Genomic DNA, 18,873 nt, shown 5'->3' with positions numbered 1-18,873 from the left:
GTTCCTGGGGACCTGTCACAGCTGTGACACAACTGGAAATTCAGCTTTTGAGGCTCACTTTCCCCCATGGGACATGTGGGCTTCCTGCACAGCCAGAAATTTAGCCACAAAGCACAAAAAGCTTTACTGACTTCTTTATACACACAGGAAATGCAAGTTTTAGCCACAGAGATTTAGCATTGCTCCATTTAGAATATGACAGCCAAAGCTTAAGAAGCATTACAGAGGAAATGACAATTTGGTTTGACCGTTTTAATGGTTTTGCTGCTCATCTTCCTACTACCACAGCACACATGAATGAGAGTCACTTTTGAGTCCCTCTGTATTGCTTTATCCAGAGAAGGTCAAGAAGAGCTTGGCCCACATTTCAGTGGGCCAGCCTGTGCTGGCTGTGCTACTCTTCTGGGTATGACGGAATGGTTGTGTGCAGCAGAACAAATCCACCTGTCACAGGAGCCTGGAAATACCAACATTGCTACATCAGCTGAGAGGTGAAATGGTAGAGAGAGGGCCTGGCCGCTAGGCTTGGACACTGGAGTTGAAAGGAGTCACTTCCACATGGTCACAGCCAGAATGAGACATTGAAAACAGACATTCATTTACTGGGCAAATCCACAATCTCCTGATAATCTTGCCTTCTTAATTCCTTCCAGGAAAGCTTATAACACGCAAGGAAAAAAACACTCACCAAAATAAGCACTGCCCCAACTAGATCACAAGTGCCTGGGAAGCTGTGCAGCACAAGCAGCTGCAGGACCATGGCAATGACAATCTCCAGGTGCTGCACAGTGCTCACCAGAGCGGGGTGGAACTTGCCCAGGGCATGGTAGACCCCCAGGAAGGCTGCAGTGGAGCACAGGCAGATGGCAAGGAGATAGCTCCAGGTTTCCCCATCCAGTGGGACGATTGGCTCCTGGAGCAGGAACATGGTGGACACTCCCCACACTGTTCCCGTCCAGCTGAAAGTGAACAGCGCTGTCCACATGCTGATGTTGTCTTTGATGGACCTGTAGATTATCATGGAGAGGGCAGTGGTCAGACCAGCCATGACTGTCATAGTATAGCCAAAAGCTTCTTTCCAGGTGCTCAGCAAAGAGTTTTCCTCCTTAATAATGTTGGGGATCATGACCAGACAAACCCCGCACACACTGCCCATGACAGTGAGCACGTCTATATAAGCCATTCCTTCATCTATGAGTAAAAAAGCCAGAATGGCACTGAACACCGTGGTGGTGGCCCTCCACATGATGGTGCCATTGCTGGGGGGCACTATGGAGAAGGAGGTGTAGGCACAGGTGATGGAGATGACATTGCAGACCCCATAGAGGAAGAGCCGGAGCCTGTAGCCTTTGGGGCCGAAGGGAGGCTCGTGGTGGTAGCACACAGCAATGAGGGACAGCACCTGCAGCACCGAGCGGATGAAAATCAGCTCCAGAGATGGCACTTTGGAACGGTCAGAAATTAACCTTGTGATCAGAGCCACACATCCGTGAGCCACGGCAGACCCAAAAAGGACTGCCCACGTTTTCCTGGACTGCAGTACATTTCCTTCAGGAAAGTGCTGGGATTGTCCAGCCTCATCAGGTTTTGGCAGTTGTGCTGGCTTGGTGTCTATTGTACCAAAAAAAGTGTGTTCTCTCTTTTTCCCATCACTCAGTAATCTTGTTTTAGGATTATCCTCCATAAATACTCCAGTATCTTCATGACCATCCTCACATCCCTCTTCTCCTGGCTGGGGATAATGAGAGGTGTATTTCACTGTTACTGTGTTGGGATGAATTTTCACTCGCTTTTTTACTGGGTATTTTTGGGAAGACGTATCCATTTCCTTAGAGAAATGCCCTGGTCTGAAGAAAAAAAATGGAGATACACCGTTGTTTAATGAATAGGAAAAGATTCATGGATGTAAGCACTTTTAGTGTTTACAAGCTATTTTTATCAACCAAATACAAGTACTAGCAGCCCATTCTTGGTTTTGCTTTAATTTTTTACTGAGTTACTGCTAAATACCTTTGATGGCTGGGCCATTTGGATCTCCTTAAAAGTCAACCACAGCACTTCACTTTAGTCACTAATTTTTGAGAATAAGATATTTTGTCATTATGCATGGTATACATAATGAATTCTAGTATATTTTAATAAGAAAGTTCTCTTGCTAAGCTTTTTACCCTGTGGTTATGCATTATTGTTAATGGCTTGCCAGTGTTACAGGAGATTACAGGAGAGATTTGGCTGAAGGAGATGACAGAGTAACCCAGGGAAATAGGGAGCACGCCCGGGCAAGTCAGCAGTTTGCATATGGGTAACAACACATCTTTGAACGCAACCGTGACAGTGTTAAACCCTTCTGTCTCCTCGGGAAGGGCCATTTCCCACTACACAAACAGTGCCTGTGATTCCTGCGGGGTGGGGCAGTTGTTCAATAAAGGCAGGGGTACCGTCATTGAAATGACTGTTCTCACACCATCTGTGCAGAGCCTTCCAAGAGGCAGCAGGAGCAAGGAAACTTTCCCTGCATTCTCTTCACTCCAGCAAATAAAACCTGTGCAGACCTTACCTGTGACATTCGACTCCAAGGCAGAGGGGGAAAACACCTCTTCATCACCTACATCTTCGATGGGCTATCTAGACAGAAACAACAGTTGCTCTCAGCTACCAGCCGTGAAGGTTACAAACATCTCAGCACAGAAAGTAAAACCCAAGGGAGGCTCAAAGCCCAAACCACTTTAGATGGAGAGAAAGCAATCAGTGGCATCTTGTCAAAACCACTCCTCAGCCATCTCCCGGAATTACTGAGGGAGCTGATCCAAAGAACAAGTGGTGGCTTGTGAGCATAAGGTTCCTGCAGCTCTACAACAAGCCAATCCAGCCTCCCGTGCCTGCTGTGCTGCCCCAGGGGCTGCAGAGGGGAGGAAGCCCAGGGGGACCCATCCTCCCTGCCCGGAGCTCCCTGCTCTGGAGCCGAGCTCCGGCAGCAGCAGCGGCAGCAGCTTGGTCTCTGCGCTGGCCCCGCAGGATGGGGACAGACACTCCTTGTCCCCAGGGGGGACAGCAGCGTCCCTGGGGGTCCTGGTGCTGCGAGACCACAGCTGCTGGCCAATGGGCTGAAGGGCAGGAAAGCAGATTGGCAGGGAGAACACGGGTCTAAAGGCGGGCGGTAGTTCCTCACAGAAACACTGAAAATACCGCGGCCAGGTTCAGCCTTGGCATTTTCTGTGCTTGTGATCTGTGACAGCCAAGCACTGCCTGCGGCTCTGGCAAATTAATTTACATGAGAATGGGACAGTCTGCCTTTTTCCTCACAGGCTGAGTGTTCATTAACCCCCTGCTACACCCAACTGAGCTGCAGCCGACTCCCTGCTCTCCTCGTGGGGGACACGGGCGGGCACCAGTCCCAGCTCGGGGGGAAGCAGCAGCACCAGTTTGGACCTGCACAAGTGCCAGGGCTGAGGACCCTCTCGAGTCCCCCTGTCTCTCAGGAGGCCTTGTCCAGCACTGCTGATCACGTTTTTGTGCCGCAGCCCCAAGGCCAGAGCCCCCCCAGCACGGTGAAGAGCATTCCGAGTGTCCATGGGCAGCTTGCTGGGCAAGGAACCTGGGAACGAGGAGATGAACGCCAGCGAGAGTAAACAGAGCTGGGTACCAGCTGTGCTAGCGGGCACTTCAAACAACACATCAACATTTACTGCCAGAAATCTGCCCCAGGCTCACCTGCTACCTTCACTTTCCCTTCAGTTAAACCATTCATTTCCGAATTTTAACATGCAAATGCGAACCGCACCGAGTGAGCCCAGGAAGGCAGTGATTTTCACCTGCACAGCTTTTCCTACCTAGCATTTCATTGTGTTACAATCCACAGTTTTGCCTTGAAGCCTTAAAAAATTTAAGACTTTCTTGCTTTAAGGCACAACATACTGGATCCTGAATAAAATAATTGGGAGGAAAAGAAGACAAAAGCGGACAACAGGAATTATTATTAGATTGACAGCAGGCCACTGGGTCATTAATTAATTAATTTCAAACTCATTAATTTCCTTAAGAAACAGCTGAGTAAATACTGCAACTGTTCCTGAAAACAAAACCAAAACAGCTCATTTGTTACTATGAGCATACAACAGTAACTTTCTTGGTTCCTGGCTTTAGATTACATTTTCTTTCAACAAATAGTTGCAAATTCAACATAACAGTTTCGAATGTGGCACTGGACCTGTGCAATGTATTCAGGGATCTCTCTGGAGGAAAACAATAGATGGTGAGCGTGTAGCTCAAAATGGCTGTTCTGCACAGGGCTGCTCAGCTGGGAACCAGAACACTTGGGAGTCTGGAAAGTGGAAGGGCAAACACGTGTGAAAGGCAGGAGATGGGAACTAAAAAAGAATAAAAAAATAAATAACAGGAATGTTTAGCCCTAATTTTCATTTTCCCAACTGAATACTGAGTGTATGACAAATGTGATGCCAACCCTCCCACAGGACATTTGTTTGTAGTCTTTGGTGACCTCACTTTTCTTAACCAGTGAGATTTTCTATGGAGACTGAGTTTAGGGCATATCCCAGATCCATTATGTGTGTCCCTGACACAAATTTAAAATAGACAGAAATCAGCACAGCCTATACAGACAACTTGCTGCTTTTCTTTCTGCCCATGCCTTTTGTGGAAATGACATGAACTTTTTATTTTTCCTTCATATCTAGAAACTTAACGTGGCTTATTTGCATTTTCTATTAAAAACACAAGTTTATTAAACTTGATTAATATTAAATTAAACTTGATTTCAAATCAAGTTTAATACAAGGCTGAAGATGAAGCACTATGCAAAAATTCTCAAGTTATATAACAAACATTCCCAATTCAGCCTGGGACACCCATTTAAATTACAAGCTCATTGAAATCCCTGACTGGAAAGTGTGAACCCTGTTTTCCCTCGGGGAACAAATAACAAATGGAGATGAAATAAGTGGCACAGATCATTGATAGAATACAAACCATGATTTCTTTTAGAAGAAAAAGACTGAATACTCCCCTCCTTCCCTCAACTCCTGCAAGTGCTGGTTAGCCAGGAAGAAATGGGTGATTAGCTGCCCCCTGACTGCAGGGGGTAGGAGCCTGAACTCTCCTCCTGTGCCTGAAGGAATGAGGGCTTTGAGGTCTGGTGATTCTAACCACCAATCTCGAATAAACTCACAAAAAAAAACCCCTCTCATCTTCTGCCAGATTGGTTAAAGTCATTCAGGCTACTGAAGTGTTATTATGAAAGACTCACAGATGTGGCAATTCCAGCCAGGGATATGGAGTTGGGAATAAGTCAGCTACCCCTGCTTTCTGAAAGACAGCCTCCATAGGAATGCTCCTTTGCCTCTTGTGTGGAAAATTCCCCAATCCTGACCAGATCAGGCTGAAACTACCAGAGGGCTGTGAGCAGTCTCTACAGGATAACTGCAGACTGACGATTCTCCCTGAACATCACACAATGAAAGACCCACCCACGCCTGGAAACCCACGGAACTGACTGAACTCGTGCCACCTTCTCTAAGCACATGTGTGCACTGACTTCTCAACATAAGGGATTTTCTTTTGATTCCTTATCAGGTGCAGGAAAATCTCCTGAAGTCCTGTTTCAGCATCATTAAACCACCTGGAGATTCTTAGGTGTTTCATACTTCAGGCAACTGCACATGCCAAGGGATCTACAGTCAGGTGGTGTACAAGTACCTTTATCTTTTTAGCCAGATTGACATAGATCAATTTAATTAAAAATACATTCCAAGGAACTCAAGTCTTTATTAAAATTTAATGAATAGCAAAAGGTATTTAAGAAAATGAAGAAGCAATTACATGAAAGGAGTTTTTAGCACTTAAGCACAAGAGCAAGCATTATACACAAAGCAACAAACCAGTATCCCGTGTCTTCAAATTAATTGAGTTACATCCAGCAGCACTGCCTGAAGGAAGAGCCAGTACAACCTTCACTGAATACAAATACAAACCCTACACTGAAGTCCCACGAGTTCTCAGTACATTTCTGATAATATTTTGCTACCCAAAAATCAACCTCTATTTGTGCTAGCTCACTGAAGCAACCTCATTTGATGGGATATACCTTTAATTCTCCTTGCTTTCTCTATACCATTGCAGAATATGGGCTCCATTTGCAGCCATTTCCATGAAAAAGTACTATTTTCTAATTTCTCCATTCATGCCTGTTGCCTGCTGCAGCTCCTACCTCTGCAGCAGCAACACTTGCATCAAGTGATTTTGAGAGAACAGCCACTTTGCCTGCAAACTTCCCATTCCAAAAACCCTTATCTGAACAAACCCCTTCAGATAGCAATTCCAGGCACAGGGGAAAGAACAGAGAATACACTAACACTGAATTATAGTCCCCTACAGCACAGGAAAACAGCTCAGTTAGATGTAAGAAAGGCTTTAAGACGTACATTACAATGGGGTGAAGCGAGAGACGGCACCTTCGGTCCATGACAGCAGATGACAGGTCGAGATTAGAGATCCCTCACTCACTGCTTTGGATCCTCTCCCAACAATCTGCACCCCCCGTTAGCCAGCGGGGCGTGAGGGGCGTGCAGGAGGGGACAGTCGCCTGCAAAGCGACCGAGCTCGGGAGCGCTGCGAGGAGGGCGGCACCAATCGCGATGGCAACTGTCGCCGATAAGAGGGCACTCGTCAGAGGACGCGGGGCGTCTCCATGGGAACCCCGGAGCGGCTGCAGGAAAGCCCCTCCGGGCAGCAGCGGGCGGAGGGCGGTGGCTGCCCGGGCTCGGTCCCCGCCGTGCCGCGCCCTCCGCGACCGCCCCCGCCATGGCGGAGAGCGCCGGCCCCGCTGGGCCCCAGACACATCACTGCCACACACATCACTGCCACCGCCCTGGCGCCGGGGGCGCGCCCGCCGAGGCACGGCCGCGGGCTGGGAAGGCGCTCCGGCCAGGCTGGGCCCTCGCCCCTGTTCTGTCGCGACAGTCATGACCCCCTTCCCCCGCCCGTGTCTCTGTCCCCGCCGCTTCACTGGGCCCGAGTCTGTGCCCCGCCCCCGCTCTGTCGTGACAGACACCCCCTCGGCCGGTGCCCGTGTCTCCGCCGGCACTGTCGCGACTGTCACCCCCCCCCGCCCCCCCCCCCCGGGCGGTGTTTGCGGGCACGCGGCGCACGCGCGGCCGTTTCCGCGCGAAAGACGTTTTCCCGCGTGCCGCGCGCGCCGGGGCGGGGCCGCTTCCCCTCGTTCCCGCCCCTTCCTCTGCGCGCGGCGCGGTCGCGCGGCGGCGCGGGGCCGGGCACGCGCGGTGCGGCGGCGCGGGCGGCAGGGGGCGCTGCGCGCCCGGCGCGCGGGGCGGCTGCGCCGTGGCGGGTCGGAAATGCCGCCAGGTGGCGGTTTAGGATCGCGGCCCCGCTGAGCCCCGCGCGGGCCCCGCCAGCGCCGCCGCCCCGGCCCCGGCCCGCGCCCGCCGGACCCCGCGCGCCGCCGCCGCTCCCGCAGCGCTCCCGGGGCGCTCCCGGGGCGCCGCCGCGGCGCGGCCCGAGGTGAGCGCGGCGCGCGGGGAGGGAGCGCGCGGGAGGCGCCGATCCAAGATGGAGGCGCGAGGGGCGGGGGCAGCGGGGCCGGGGCCGCTCGCTCGCTCGCTCGGTCTCCGTGGCGGCCGGGCCGGGAGCGGGCGCTGCCCGTGCGAGGAGAGAGGAGAAGGGGAGGGGAGGGAAGAGGAGGCGGCGCGGGGCGGGGCGGCTCCTGCCGGAGCAACGGGTCCCCCGGGCGCGGCGCTCTTCGCCGCCATCTCATTGTCCCCGCCGGGGCTTTGCCGGGGGCGCGGGGCCGAGCCGGGCCGGCCTCCCCCGCCGCCGGGCCTGCGCCCCGCTCCGGGTGGTGGCGGCCGCGGCGGGCCTGTGGGGGCGACGGGGGATGCTCGGGCGGAGCGGGGGTGGCGCTTCCGCCGCGCGGGACTCGGTGGCGGCGGCCCCCGGCCGGCCCCGGGCGGCGGCGGAGGAGGGAAAGTTCCGGGAGCCGGTGGGCGGCCCGACCCGCCTTTGGCCCGGCCCGGCCCGGCCCGGCCCGCCGCCGGGACCCAGCCCACGGGAGCGCCCGGGCCCCCCGAGCGCCTGGCCGGGATCCAGGGGGCCAGGCCGGGGTGCAGTCCCGGGGCCGGGGACCCCCACCCGCCGCTCCTGTTGCTCATCCCCGAGTTTCCAGTGCGGTGGCACCGGGGCGAGCGGCCGCCCCTCGGCTGGCCCGGGGGACAGAACCGTGTCACGCAGCCGTGGGGCTGCCCCGTGCTTTAAATGGGAAAAGCAGCGCGCCGAGCCCCGGGGATGGCGGGAGCGGAGCCGGGATCCAGCGATCCACGGCTCCGGGAGCAGCCAAGTGCAGGCAATGCCTTGTGGCCGGGGCTGCGAGCGGGGGAGAGGCACAAAACCGGGCTGGGGTCCTGCTCTGTTGGGCTCAGACACAGCAAAGGTTGTGCTCCGAGCAATGGAAGGCTTCGGTGCTGGGTGCTGGTCACTTGGCCCATCCTGGTTGGTGGTGGACAGCTGCACTCTGCTTTCCCTGTGCTCCTGGGATGGAACAGGGAGTGTGAGCAGTGGCTGGGAGGAAGCGTGACTTGGGAGAAAGAAAATAGTTGTAGTATCCATGGAGAAACTTAAAGGGACATGACTGCCAATACCAGTGTCAAAAACTTAGTTTCTGGGAAGACAGTGTGAGTTTAATTAAACTGAATTGAGCTGCTTTGTAAGTATTGATTATTGCAGTTGCATTTCACACGATTTTGTAGCTGTGTAGAGTTAGTCTAGTGAAAGCATCTATTGTTTAGGTTGCTGAGGAATGAAAAACCTTCTCCAGATCACACCACCAATGCAACTGTTATTAAACTGTGTCCTGCGTTTGGTGGGATAGATGACAATAATGGCTGGATTCAGTAACTTTTCCATCTTATTACACTAGTGAAAAAGGAGAGGTGTGAGAGAAGGATCCATGCAAATTCTTTGGATCCAGAGCAGTTTGGTCTTGCCTAGTGCTCTAGCAGGGTTATTTGATGAGTGTTTTGTACAGTGTAATCCATCCACCCCTGAAGAAATCACTGGGCCACAAGGCAGTGTGCAGGTTGTCTGTCAAAAGGTGTTCTGACCATGTGAAGAAGTTCTTTCTATGACAGAATTAGAAGCCAGTTTATTCTTTCTTTATGTTTTTTTTTTTTATTATTTCTGACTCAACTGTGATGACTTTTTGTTGGAAAGCCTGAGAAAATACACGTAGGGGTGCAGAGGGTTTTGAAATGACACACTAACCCGTGATGCAGCAGGATTTCCTTGTGAGCAGGAGCTGACTTCAGGGTTGTGATTAATCTGAGAGGATGTAACTGTTACTGGCTGCTCAATAGAGACCGTGCAGTTGAAATTCTGTGTTGCTGCTGCTGATGGACACATGGATTTACATCAGTGAGAGTGGGTAGTGGGAAGGAAGCTTTTCTGAAGCTGGGTGAACAATTAATGCCAGTTCTGGAGGTTTTGAGCACTTCATCCATCTAGAGCCCCTGTGTCCAGGGGACTGCAGTCCACAGCCTCTGGCGCTTCCTAACATTTCACAAAGTGCTGGAGCTGACTGGTTCACTGAGGGACAGCATTTCTGGCCAAATGTCCCCCCCAGGATGCGGTTGTGTAAAGTTGTGAGGGTACCTGGAACCCTGCTGCTGGAGCTGTGTGCCTGGGGTCTCTGAGCTTGTCACCTCCTGCCCCTGTCCACAGCCTGCCCTTCGTGTTGTGCAGACTTGGACGTGACTTCTTCTGCAACTGCAGTCACCTTAGGAGAGTTGAGAAGGTTTGTGAACGATATTATAGCTCATACTTGGATGCAACGACAAAATTTGTTCCTTGGGGTAGTCAGAAACTCAATAAGTGAATGTTTTTCATTTGAAAGAACAAAATGTACCTCGAGTTTGTGCTGGTGACTGTGGAATCTCTTGTTTCTTTCTCTTGGTTGTAAAGACATGCCCTGGTACAAGTTGGCTAAATACTGGTAATTTAAATAACATTTTAGTGGGCAAGTGAGCCCATAGAAGTGTAAGGATGCAGTGAGAGAAATGCTGAATTGTGATGACTTTCTAAGAAGAGTCCTTTCAGTGGGATGAGAACATGCCTTTATGGTAATATTGTGGTTTGTTTGCTGGTAACATGCACAAAAGCTTCTCACACCCTGCTGAGAATTCCAGAGTGCCAGATCTGTAATTACCACAGGACATACTGAAAGAGGCAAACTCTGCTGAAGTTGTGCAGGAATGTTAAAGCCAGAATTCAGCTGCAGCGCTGCTGAATGGGTGATTGGCCTCTCTGGGACCTCCCGGTGCTGCACCTTGGAGTTCTGGGATGAGGCTCTGGCTTCTGGTGCTTGGAGTCAGACCCAGAAGGTGATGCTGAATCTGGTGCCAAGATAAGGAAGTGCCTTATCTCAATCTGCTGTGTTGACTTCAGGACTTAAAATGCCAGCCCATGTCTGCAAGATACTTCCTGCATTCTTTAAGGTTTTGGGGTTTACTTGTAGTCACTCTCATTCATCAGTGGAGTTCTGAAACTCCAGTTGCAGATTGTCATCTCTGGCTTGCAATGCCACTGTGTCTGCTCATTTGGCTAAAACCAGAAAGGACTAGAGTTGGTTTTTGCTCTTGGAGAAGAAAGGGAAATCCTACAAGGTTTTGAGTTCATGAGCAGATAATTGTTTTGTTGTTTCTACCCACAGCATCCAGGGACATGCAGTATTTTGCTTTTCCATGCTGATGTAGTTTTGTTGGTTTGGGTGTTAAATATGTGATCAGAACACAGAAACCTATTTCTTTGTTCCCTTGGAAAAGATGTGGTTTAGAGAGTGTTACTATGACCTCTTGCAACTTTTCAGTCCAAAAAACACTTTCAAAAATAAGTGTTGTTTTGTGAAGGTGCACTCCGATTTTTTTTAAAGGCAGACCTCGCCTTCAGGGTTAAGGGGAGGGACTGCAGAGGGAATGTTGTCCTTAGCTGTGATTTTGTAGCAACGTGCTAATTTAGTTTCTGACATGTTGGAAGTCTGACTGTAGGCAGTGGTTGCAGCACTTGGCAGCTGGTGTGTCACTGAGAGAATACCCAGGAGCTCAGGTGCTCTTCCTGTGGTTTGAAGGATCCCTGCTTCTGGCCTTGCCAGCTTTGCCACATTTCCTCATTTGCATCCCTGCAGGCATTTTATAGTTTGGAAAATGCTTTTAAATAATAAGAGTGTGCTTGAGATAGCAGGATGCCTCCCAAGAAGAGAGAGATCTGTCAGGGCCCAAAGTGTCACCTGTGTCCTGTTCTGAGCTGTAGGTGTGACATGAACTTGGTAAATTTGGTTACTCTGCCTTAATTTTGGAATATCTGGGGAGAAAATGCCTATTTATAAATGCAGGTAATTCCATATGAGGTACAAGGAGTACAAGGAGTGCAGATAGAAGGTTTTTCATGCCTTCAGGCCCCGACTTTGGTGGGTGCTGCTCTCTGTGCCCAGAGCTGGGAGCACTGGCTGGCCAAAGCTACCAGCACCTGGTCCCTGACCTGCTGCTCATCCTGCCCAGAGGGAATTTGGGTCTTAAAAAACACAAAAAGGCTGCACATGGTGTGGTGGGACAGGCTCTCAGCCACAGTTGTCAGCATTATTAGACATGAGAGTGGGAGTGTGTTGTGAGCTCCAGTCACACAGTCATTAATAATTTATTTCACAATTAGGAGCAGAAGGTGGAATTCTTAAGCCTGTCCCCCCTTCAGCTGAAGGACAGGTTGTTTCAGGTGGCTCCCAAAAGTAATGTTTTACTAGAAAGCAGCGTGAGGGAACATCCAGCCAGTTGTGTTCCTTGCTGTGCAAGGTTTCAGCAGCAGATACTTATTCTATAAATAAATCTAGTGAGTTTATATTCTGTAGCTCTACAAATAGCAGGCTTGTATTATATTGGCAGATTAGCTGAATGAGAACAGTGTTGACAGATTGTTCAGCTCATAGGAAAAAGGTATTTCTTTGGAGAGTTACTTAGGGATTATCCTGTGTGTCAGAAATGTTTCTAAATGTCAACAATTTTTCTAAAATAAATTAATAAAAATCAAAACAATTAATCTTGAATACATTTTTAAGTATTAAAGCCTACCATGTGGAGGTGTTTTTTGAAACCAAAATCCAATAACAAGCTGAGTATCTGTTTACTCTCCCCCCGTGAGGGTTTCTCTCTCTCCTTTTAGGGTTAGAATCCCCAAGGACCTGGAAGATACCAACATGTTTGTGTTTATAAGTGGAAAATGAAACTTCATTTGCCAAAGGGTAATGAATTCCACCTTAAGTGCATGCTCAGTGTGCCAGTTTTGCATTGTTAATTTCTGGATCTGTTCATTAAGACCACACGAGCTGGTTGCTGCCAGTGCAATGGCTCAGGATGGTTGAGCTGCTCTGCCAGGCTGCCTCAGCTGAGAGGAATCTGTGTCTCCACAGCTGTACAGCTCTCCCTTCCCTTTGTGCTGCTGCTGCTGCTTTGACCTTCCCTGGAGCTGAATTCCCTACCTGGAATTTCAAACTGCTCTGCTTGGGAGGGAGGTTTTTCTGCCCAGTGAGTGAATCCAGTCAGGCTGTCAGAGTCAGGAGGTGATAGAGCTGATGCAAGGTCAGTGGCAGGAATACTTTTGAGGAAAAATGGTCCTGGAGATGGGGATCGTCCAGCTGAGAGGTTCAGGTTGGCTCAGCTGTGTGTGTTCAGCTTGGAGCCCATTGCTCTGTGCACAGCTGGGATTCTGTGGGTGACCCTGACCCTCCCTGAGTGTCCCTGCCAGCTCTGCTGTCTGCAGCTGTGTTTGTGCTTCCCTTCCTCTGGTGCCATCAGCACCTTGCTGGCATTCTGTTCTGGAGGGAAGAGTCCCAGGGTGGCCTCCAGCTCACACTCATGGTGTCATGGTGTTGTTTGGGTTGGAAGGGGCCTTACAGATCACCCTGGGCACTCCTGGTGCCCTGCGTTCCTTGGGCTCCCCTGGGGCCTCCTGTGGAGTCAGGGATGAGCCCTTGGTTTGCTCTTTGTCTCCTGTCCCTTCACCAGGTAACCTGTCCGTGCAAGGGCTCTTGTTGCCATGGCAGCCTGATTTCTTTAAGGGCCTTGTCTGAAGAATCTTGTTAAATGTCTCTTGGAAATTAAAGCAGCCTTTGTCAAGTACAGTCCACTGGTGTAAGGGAGGGCCTTGTGAGAAATCCTGTAGATTTGTGGAACTTGACTTTCTTATACAAAAGGAAGGTTGATTTCCCTGTCTGAATGCTGTAGTTTATTTAGTTGCCTGCAGATCTATTTTCTGGAATGGTTTCTACTAAACTAGGCTCACTAGACTAACAGAGTGTTAGGTGAGAGAGTAAACATAACTATAAATTATGTTCAAGAGTAAGCACTGCTTCAAGCAGTAGAATTTTATTTTGAAGGCTGCTTTTTTCTGGTTCACTTATGTGGCTTCTTTGGTGTCTGATAGTTTTGTTTTTCCCACATCCTTACTTTAATAGGACATTGCTTGTGGGAGAGGAATTAAACATCTCTCTTCTAAGAAATTAATATTTTTAACAATAGAGAGGTACTTACATGTTTTGGGATCTCTGTTTTCCTGAGTTCAGTGGAAATGGGTCCATGCACTGATAATTATTGATAGTGGAGATGGAGAAAAGGACAGAGAAAAGGAATATACACAGAGTACTCTCCTGTGGGCCTGTTTCTGTTTGCTACTGGGCTGAAACAAACCCAAACAAATGGTTGCAGTGATAGTGTAAAACAAATAAAACAAATAATGCAGCACAAGGAGTGCGACTCAGCACTGCACAGATCGTCCTTGCACACAGAGCTGAGACTGGAGGGGCTGCCTTGCCTTTGGCTGCCTCCAAACTGTGCTCAGCCATCTGTAACCTTTGTGCCCCGCTCCACAGAGTGCTCTGGGAATGGCAGTGAGAGTGCAGGAGAGCTCCAGTTTGGGTATTCTGCCCTTTGAGTCTCAGATCCTGGCTTGTTTATTCTTCACCTCCTTTCAGTTCCACAATCCCAGTGTTTTCCTTAAGCTCTTTGATGCTTTTTCTGTTTTAGCACTAGCCGATTGTTCTGCTTGTATTTACATAAATCAAATAGAATTCACCTATAATGTGTCCTTTCCCATCCCTTTGAGAAGGGTCAGTGCAGCTGATCAGGAGAAATGGCATCATTTCTCTGGCTTTGTGCATCTGTTTTGCTTCCCAAGTCAGAGGAGTGATTTTTTTTCTTTCTTTTTTTTTTTAATATCTTTTGTTTCTGTAAGCTCCATTAGCAACAGTTTTCTCTGACAAAGCAGTAAGATGAAGCTGAATTTTAATTCCTGTTTCAAAATGGTCTGGGGAAATTTTGAATACTAATTATTGTGCTGTTGTGCAAGATACTGGACATGCTCAGAACCTGGAGAGGTGTGTTTTGATATTGAGCTGTTACACCTAATTTTCTTCCCAAGAGGAACCAGAGAAGCTGCTTGTTTTTGCTTTGCAAGGGAAAGTTTTTACACACTCAAGCTCATGTTGGTGGAACTACAAAGCACCAGCATCAAGGTCAGAAAGCCCTGGAGTGGGGGCTTATGTAAATCCTATTGCCCGACCAGGTGATGAATTTTCTTGTCTTGGAGGTAAATGTTTGTGAATGCCAGAGCCATTAGAGCTGGGAGGACAAGCCTTTCCCATTGGTATGCCTCACTTCTCTGACTTCTCATTGCTGGTTGTTGCTTCAGAGCTGTTGGTGTCCTGGTGGAAAGCTGAGAAGGAAAGACAGGGGCTGAGAGATGAGGCTGAGGGACAGGAATCGAGGGAAGCAAAGTGACACATTTGAGGGGTGCAGGGAGGAGTTGCCACTTGTAGCTGCCATTATTCCCTGGACATTTTGTTTCCCCAAGGCAAGTGTATTGTTACAAAACTGCTAAGGCATGAATGCGTATCCTTTTCTAAACTTTTAGAATATTTTCTCGGTGATCTCTGCCACAGAGAATTGCCAGGCCTTTTGCAAGAGTGTGCCATTCATCAGCATCATCCATAGCGTTTGTGCAGGACTTGGAGCCCCTGTGCCATGGCAGGAGGTGCCCACCAGCATTTTCTGCAGTAAATTCTGAGCTATTGGCAGGGTATGTCACTGGCAGAGTTTTATTGTGAAATTCACAGCTGAGAATAACCTTTCACATCTTCCTCGCCCATAAATTTTTGGCAGTCAGCTCCTTTGTTGTCTGTCCCTCAAAGAACTTCCTTGACCCAAAGCCATGCTTTGATAACACCCACAGCCAGGGCTGGGCTATTGTGTCTGCCTCTGTCCTCCAGGCCACGTGTTGCTCCTCTTTGTAACTCGTGCTTGCATTCATGCCCATGTCAAAAGAGAATGACTTGGTGTGGCAGTGGTCACAAAAAGCATTCAGCATGTGGGACAGTCAGCTCTGATTTGTAGTTCCCCAGTTCTGATCTCTTCACCCACAGGCCTGGTCAATGACAAGCAGCAGCAGCAGCCCTGTGAAGTGTCACAGAGTGCCACTGCAGTTATTTATGCTGCTGGAATCCTGAGCCTGTGTGCAGGTTCACTGGTGCTGGCAGAAGTGAGTCTGACACGGGGAAGAGCTGCTGGAACTGAGCTGTCATGGAACAATTACATAATTAAAGAGCATGGGAATGTACCAAACCAGTGACTTCCAGCTCTTCAGAAGAAATAAATTCATGGTGAGCTCTCTGCACCAAATGGGGTATCAGGGGTGAGAGGAACAGGCTGTTCCTGGCACCTGATGGGGCAGCTGGTAGAGAAAGTGGTGCTGTGCAAAGTAACTGCAGCTCCTGCAGCTCCTCAAGTGGCTTGCTTTATATATCTATATAATAAAGGTGCCCTTTTTAATCTCTGGACAAGCTCTTGCTGGTGTTGGTGGCGTGCCAGGCTCTTTGAGAGAAGACCCAAGAGCAGCAGGAGTGGCTTGAGGCAGTGCAGGAACTGTCCTGCCCTTCCTGTGGCTCCTGCATCTGATGCTGCAGTCAGAGCTCCCTGAAATGGGGCCTGGGCTGGGAAGACAAAAAGCTGTGGGGAAGGAAGGGAAGATCGTGCTGGTAGGAGGCTGGAAATGATCTGAATATCATCTTACATTCACCACACTTGTCTATTAATAGCCAACAAAGAACAAAAATTTAATACACAGGGCAGCCTCATTTGTATTATTTTTCCTTGGCTGTAAGCTCAGGCAGTTTGGGACTTGGTTGCTGGGAATTTTTTTTAATCCCCAAGGGGAATGTTGGTTTTTCCATTGTTATAGATGGCTTAGATGAGCACGCCTGTGGTTGAGATGGGTTTTGTTAGGCAGTTACTCCCATCTAATTTCAAATAACACATGCCTTTGACAAATCAACTGTCTGGACTGGAAAGTCCTGTGTTAAGTTTTTAGCTGCAGATTGGTTATTTTTGTGGTGTTCCAACAAAACTTATTCAAATTCATGTTTGAATATGAGATTAAGGTGGGGTGTTCTTTTGGTTTGAATATAAGATTAAGGTGAGGTGTTCTTTTGTTTTTTGTTTGGTTTTGTGATTTTTTTTTGGTGGGTTGTTTTTTGGCTTTTCTTCTGTATGTTTGGGTTTTTTTGTTTGGTTGATTGGTTTTTTGGTTTGGATTGGTTTGGTTTTTTAGGTGTGGTAAATATATCTTCTTCTAAGGATTTCAGTGGGTAATTCCTGCTGAGTTTTCATGCTTCAAGGTAAAGGCCAGTGGCTTTAATGAGATTCTTGTTTCTCAGTTGTTAAAAAAAATCCACATTGCTTGATCATACAGGTCTGCAAAATAGTGAGTGGCATCTTGGTTTGACTGGGATATCTCTTTCTTGCAGATTTTGTAGTTGTGCAGGTTTTGCATAGGAGCATTTTGTGTGTGCCACACAGAGAGTAACCTTCACTGTATCCTCCCAGCTCTGGGGAGGACAGGAGTTGGACAGACACCACTCTGCTGCTTGCGAGCAGAAGCCATTCCTGAACACCAGACTGTGTGAGGCACAAATCCCCAGGTTTGGAAACCAGGCTTTGATTTTTTGGTCTCTTGCCATAAAGTTGCCAAAAGGTGGAACTTGTCCTTCAGGTGTCTTTTGTGCTATATTCTTGTTTCCTTCAAAGCAGGTGAGTCACTGAGGGCTCAGATAAGGAACAAATGTTTTTCCTAACTTGGTTTAGGAGAGAACATTTATTTTGGAGAGAACATATATTTGTTCCCAGAGGAACAGATCCCGGATGGGGAGATCAGTAAACCCAGCAGGATATAACAACATCGTGTGCTTGGCCAGTTGAGGATGTCACAGTGAATACAAAATAAGGGAGCAAAGTCATGGGCTTTTAAGCTGGCCAGGAGCTGACTGGTGGTGTGGAGGTCAGAGCTGTTGGTGCTGTTGCATTCTGAGGGTGCACCTACAGAGTGCAGGCACACAGTTTGTGGTGATTGGGATGGGGCTGGCCAAGCCTGATCCCCAATGAGCTACAGGTGTGAGCAGCAGGTGAGCAGCACTGACAGCAATGAGCCATGGAGTGCCCAGGGGCACTGACCAACACCAAAGGGAGCAGAGGGCACACAGGTGCAGGGCATCAACAGGAGGGGATAAAAGGCTGGGCTAAAGAGCAAGGAGGGCAGATGCTTGCAGCCTTCTGAGGTGAGTAGATGTTACTGTGTATGGGCTGATGCCTGAAGCTTTCTCATGTGCTATGGAGTTACTCTGGGTGAGTGCTTAAAGCTTTCTGAAGTTGTGTGGTGACACTATCGTGGCCATCTCAACTGTGACATGGGCTGTGACAACAGTGTCTCAGTTTGGCTGCAATCCCAGGTGGAAGGTTCCTGTCTTAGGGGCTCTTTGGTCACTTTTTTGTGTGAATGTCCATGCTCTCACCACTGGAACACAGTGGCTCTAATACCATTTTACCCCCTTAAATTTTTTTTTTTTTTTTTACCCCAATCATATGTGATGGGGAAAATTGACACCAGCCTGGCCCCATCATGTTTTTTTCCTTGTAGGATTTTTCCCTTACCCTGCAGCTGATAAGAACTTGTCCTGTATTACCAGCAGAGATTTAACCTTGCAGTATGTTTTCTTGAAGACCACCACCCAAAATGTTGTAGTGGTTAATGGTTTCCTAAAATACCTGCTCTGCAGTCCCCACCCCTGGCTTTCAAGTAGGAGTTTTCTATTATTTAGTCCTATAATTATTCTCCTTTAAGAACAGTAGATCACTTTTGAAAAATTGCAAAGTGTTCATCACTTGCACGTCTCCATCCTCTGACTGCAATGTGCTGTGTTGTGAGAATAGATGCTAGAAAGACTTCTACTGTTGTGGTTTTATTTAATGAAAGAACTGGTATTGGAGTGGGTTTTCCTCTAATTATTTTATTTGAAATTTTTTCACTGATTTGTTTTGTGCTTTGCTGGAATCTCTAGGGTCACTGCTCAAGTCCAAGATCATCTTGCTTTTACAGCCATTAAGGGATATTAAAGCTGTAGACCTCTGTGCAGTCTTGTGTTTTACTGGAATAATGGACTTGTACTAGGATAGTTATTTATTGACTTTTACTTCTGTGAATCTTCCTGGGCTTTCTTTGTTCCCAAATGAACACAGGGAAAAAAAAACAAAAAACAAAAAAACTCCCAAAACCCCCAAACAAAAACAATGGAGAGAGAGCTTGAGTTAATCCCTTTGTCTGTCTTGGGGTACAACAATTTACAGTATTCTTGACAGCTGCTTGTCAAATCTTTTAGTTGCTGGAAATTTCACTGCATTTCCTAAGCAACTTATTCCAGCGCTGTATATTCTTACTGACTGGTTTGTTTGCAGTGTTTAACTGACACATTTTGCAGTTAAC

The 18,873-nt window shown here is 48.6% G+C and overlaps 2 protein-coding genes across 5 annotated transcripts in view; one reads left to right on the top strand and one right to left on the bottom strand.

Moving 5' to 3' along the window:
* Positions 1-105: 105 nt before the first annotated feature.
* SLC35G2 (solute carrier family 35 member G2) lies at positions 106-6,997 on the bottom strand. 2 transcript variants are annotated; one of them, XM_077183778.1, is made up of 3 exons: positions 6,438-6,997; positions 2,558-2,625; positions 106-1,842 (listed from the first exon to the last, which is right to left on the bottom strand). In XM_077183778.1, the coding sequence occupies exon 3, from the start codon at positions 1,823-1,825 to the stop codon at positions 596-598; it is 1,230 nt and encodes a 409-aa protein (XP_077039893.1). In that variant the 5' UTR covers positions 1,826-1,842; positions 2,558-2,625; positions 6,438-6,997; the 3' UTR covers positions 106-595. The 2 variants fall into 2 exon arrangements, with proteins under 2 accessions (XP_077039893.1, XP_054495298.2); XM_054639323.2 differs by having other exon boundaries at positions 106-1,847; positions 6,438-6,996.
* A 371-nt stretch (positions 6,998-7,368) lies between these two features.
* The window catches only part of STAG1 (STAG1 cohesin complex component), a 154,380-nt gene continuing 142,875 nt past the window's right edge, over positions 7,369-18,873 (top strand). Inside the window, exon 1 of one of the 3 annotated variants that reach the window (XM_077183770.1) lies at positions 7,369-7,533. The gene's annotated coding sequence lies outside the window, so the exon portion shown is untranslated. Of the gene's footprint in view, positions 7,534-7,828; positions 9,818-18,873 lie in introns of those variants that run through there. The other 2 variants (XM_054639006.2, XM_077183771.1) reach the window with 2 other exon arrangements.

The sequence above is a fragment of the Agelaius phoeniceus genome, chromosome 10 (assembly GCF_051311805.1).
Source record: "Agelaius phoeniceus isolate bAgePho1 chromosome 10, bAgePho1.hap1, whole genome shotgun sequence".
In the NCBI taxonomy this organism is placed as follows: domain Eukaryota; kingdom Metazoa; phylum Chordata; class Aves; order Passeriformes; family Icteridae; genus Agelaius; species Agelaius phoeniceus.
This window is presented reverse-complemented; position numbering and strand designations above follow the sequence as displayed.